The sequence below is a fragment of the Xyrauchen texanus genome, chromosome 26 (assembly GCF_025860055.1).
Source record: "Xyrauchen texanus isolate HMW12.3.18 chromosome 26, RBS_HiC_50CHRs, whole genome shotgun sequence".
Classification (NCBI taxonomy): domain Eukaryota; kingdom Metazoa; phylum Chordata; class Actinopteri; order Cypriniformes; family Catostomidae; genus Xyrauchen; species Xyrauchen texanus.
Genome location: NC_068301.1, coordinates 2396650 through 2401649, shown reverse-complemented (window position 1 = coordinate 2401649; position 5000 = coordinate 2396650). Strand labels below are relative to the sequence as shown.

General features: G+C 40.6%; 1 protein-coding gene across 1 annotated transcript in view; it reads left to right on the top strand.

Moving 5' to 3' along the window:
- The window catches only part of LOC127619445 (transmembrane protein 42), a 10791-nt gene that overhangs the window by 313 nt on the left and 5478 nt on the right, over positions 1–5000 (top strand). The window contains 1 exon segment of the mRNA XM_052092302.1: positions 867–1013. Coding sequence (XP_051948262.1) covers positions 867–1013 — 147 coding nt within the window.

The following is a 5000-nucleotide window of genomic DNA, read 5'->3' as shown; positions in this document are numbered from 1 at the left end:
TGAGGAGGATGAGGATGATGATGGTGTTACGTGATGGACACATGTGACCTTCAAGACCAAGAACACGTTTCATCCTCCTTCCTCTGCTAATTCATTACGAATCAATGACGTCATGTTCTTTTTGTGTCTGGATCTACTACATTAAATTCACCTCTTTAATAGTGAAATTAATTAAAAAAATAAAAATGTATTATAATAAAAATGTGTGTATCATACAAAATTAAAAATAAATAACATTTTAAATACATTTTAATATATATGTTATATATTTATATGAATATGTATAATATTTGTAATATATTAAAATGTTATGTATATATATATATATTTATGTTAAATTAAATGAATTTAATTTTACATTTTAACAAAATTAAAAAGAAATAATATTTGAAATATATTTACATTTATATATATAAATTGTAATATATTTAATATATATTTGTATATTAAAATTTTAAATTAAAATGTATTTAAAATATTTATTTGTAATTTTGTATGATAACACACATTTTTATTATATTAACACATTTTTATTTTTTACAATTATTTTCACTCTTATTTGAAATAAACTCTTTAAAATATCTGGTTATAATCATGCCTTTTTATATAATAACAGGGTTAATTATTGGTATGTATCCCAAAAAATGATGACTTCAAGGTTAAACAACAAAATATTTTTTAATCATTAAATCTAAATGTATGTAGAATTTGATGCATGTTTTTCCATCACATTAGGCCAGTATGAAGTATTGCACTAATAAGAGCTGGATTGCTCCTAACCCTAATCTTAGACATCCTTATGATGCATCAGCTTCCAGGATTAATATTACACAGCACTGCCTCACTTTATTCTGTGTGTGCGTCAGTTACACATCCCGCTCAGACTGCTGTGTGGTGGTCTGCTGTTCACCTGTAACGCTGTGATGTGGACGTTCCTGGCGAAAGCTCTCCGCAGCTCGTGTTCATCCACCCGCACCACTGTGACCACCACCTCATCCAACTTCATCTCCTCTGTGAGTGTCAGCAGCTTCACTTCAGATGAAGCATAAACACGTGTCAATGAGTTTGAATCCAGGGCGTGCCGAGTGACTCCAGTCAGGTCTCCTTAGCAACCAAATTGGCCCGGTTGCTAGGGAGGGTAGGGTCACATGGGGTAACCTCTCGCGGTTGCTATAATGTGGGGCGTGTGGTGAGTTGTGCGTGGATGCTGCGGAGAATAGCATGAAGACTCCACACGCGTCTCCATGGTAACGCGCTCAACAAGTCACATGATAAGATGCGCGGATTGACGGTCTCAGACGCGGAGGCAACTGAGATTCGTCCTCCCGTCACCCGGATTGAAGTGAGTCACTACGCCACCACGAGGACTTAGAGCGCATTGGGAATTGGGCGTTACACATTGGGGAGAAAATAATGTTTTTTTGGGTCAATTACACGGCGCTATTTTTTCTGTCCAGTCCTATTAACTTATTCAAACAAAACTGAGAATGCAGCTTGAACATCTATTATGATGATTAAAAGTCATTTTTATATTTTTCTGGAACTCCAAAATGCGTAAGTGATGCAACCGTTTATAGACAATAAAATAAATCAATTAAAAAAAGTCTCATTAAAGGTGAAATTCTTGATAGATCTAAATGTTGGCATTAGTTGTTTGGAGTAATCTTTTATTATTATTTCTTAAAATAAATAAATACATAAATAAAAAGCAGTAAATAGTTTTTAAATATACGCTTGTCCTCCAAGTCAAAGTCATGTGGTCAAACAGAGAGCAAAACTTTAAAAAATATATATATATCAGATATGTTGCCATTTTTATGAAGAGGCACAACTTTTGAGGTCAAATGAACTTACCGTTATAAAACTTACACACAAACACTCACATAACCACACACTCACACACACACACACAAACACTCACATAACCACACACTCACACACACACACACAAACACTCACATAACCACACACTCACACACACACACACACAAACACTCACATAACCACACACTCACACACACACACACACACACACACACACACACACACACACACACACACACACACACACACACACACACACAAACACTCACATAACCACACACTCACACACACACACACACAAACACTCACATAACCACACACTCTCACACACACACACAAACACTCACATAACCACACACTCTCACACACACACACAAACACTCACATAACCACACACTCACACACACACACACAAACACTCACATAACCACACACTCACACACACACACACACAAACACTCACATAACCACACACTCACACACACACACACACAAACACTCACATAACCACACACTCACACACACACACACACACACAAACACTCACATAACCACACACTCACACACACACACACACAAACACTCACATAACCACACACTCTCACACACACACACAAACACTCACATAACCACACACTCTCACACACACACAAACACTCACATAACCACACACTCACACACACACACACAAACACTCACATAACCACACACTCACACACACACACACAAACACTCACATAACCACACACTCTCACACACACACACAAACACTCACATAACCACACACTCTCACACACACACAAACACTCACATAACCACACACTCACACACACACACACAAACACTCACATAACCACACACTCACACACACACACACACAAACACTCACATAACCACACACTCTCACACACACACACAAACACTCACATTACCACACACTCACACACACACACACACACACAAACACTCACATAACCACACACTCACACACACACACACAAACACTCACATAACCACACACTCACACACACACAAACACTCACATAACCACACACTCACACACACACACAAACACTCACATAACCACACACACTCACACACACACACAAACACTCACATAACCACACACTCACACACACACACAAACACTCACATAACCACACACTCTCACACACACACACAAACACTCACATAACCACACACTCACACACACACACACACAAACACTCACATAACCACACACTCACACACACACACACACAAACACTCACATAACCACACACTCACACACACACACAAACACTCACATAACCACACACTCACACACACACACACACAAACACTCACATAACCACACTCACACACACACACACACACACAAACACTCACATAACCACACACTCACACACACACACACACACACACACACACAAACACTCACATCACCACACACTCACACACACACACACACACACAAACACTCACATAACCACACACTCACACACACACACACAAACACTCACATAACCACACATTCACACACACACACACACAAACACTCACATAACCACACACTCACACACACACAAACACTCACATAACCACACACTCACACACACACACACACAAACACTCACATAACCACACACTCACACACACACACACACACACAAACACTCACATAACCACACACTCACACACACACACACACACAAACACTCACATAACCACACTCACACACACACACACAAACACTCACATAACCACACACACACACAAACACACAAACACTCACATAATCACACACACACACACACACACAAACACTCACATAACCACACACTCACACACACACACACACAAACACTCACATAACCACACACACACACACACACACACAAACACTCACATAACCACACACTCACACACACACACACACAAACACTCACATAACCACACACTCACACACACACACACACAAACACTCACATAACCACACACTCTCACACACACACACAAACACTCACATAACCACACACTCTCACACACACACAAACACTCACATAACCACACACTCACACACACACACACACACACACAAACACTCACATAACCACACACACTCACACACACACACACACACACACACACAAACACTCACATAACCACACACTCACACACACACACACACACACAAACACTCACATAACCACACACTCACACACACACACACACAAACACTCACATAACCACACACTCACACACACACACAAACACTCACATAACCACACACTCACACACACACACACACAAACACTCACATAACCACACACTCTCACACACACACAAACACTCACATAACCACACACACACACACACACACACACACAAACACTCACATAACCACACACACACTCACACACACACAAACACTCACATAACCACACACACACACACACACACACAAACACTCACATAACCACACACTCACACACACACACACACAAACACTCACATAACCACACACACACACACACACACAAACACTCACATAACCACACACTCACACACACACACACACAAACACTCACATAACCACACACTCACACACACACACACACACAAACACTCACACACACACACTCTCACACACACACAAACACTCACATAACCACACACACACACACACACACACAAACACTCACATAACCACACACACACACACACACACAAACACTCACATAACCACACACACACACACACACACACAAACACTCACATAACCACACACACACACACACACACAAACACTCACATAACCACACACACACACACACACACAAACACTCACATAACCACACACACACACACACACACAAACACTCACATAACCACACACACACACACACACACACACAAACACTCACATAACCACACACACACACACACACACAAACACTCACATAACCACACACACACACACACACACACACCAAACACTCACATAACCACACACTCACACACACACACACACAAACACTCACATAACCACACACTCTCACACACACACACACAAACACTCACATAACCACACACTCACACACACACACACACAAACACTCACATAACCACACACTCACACACACACACACACAAACACTCACATAACCACACAC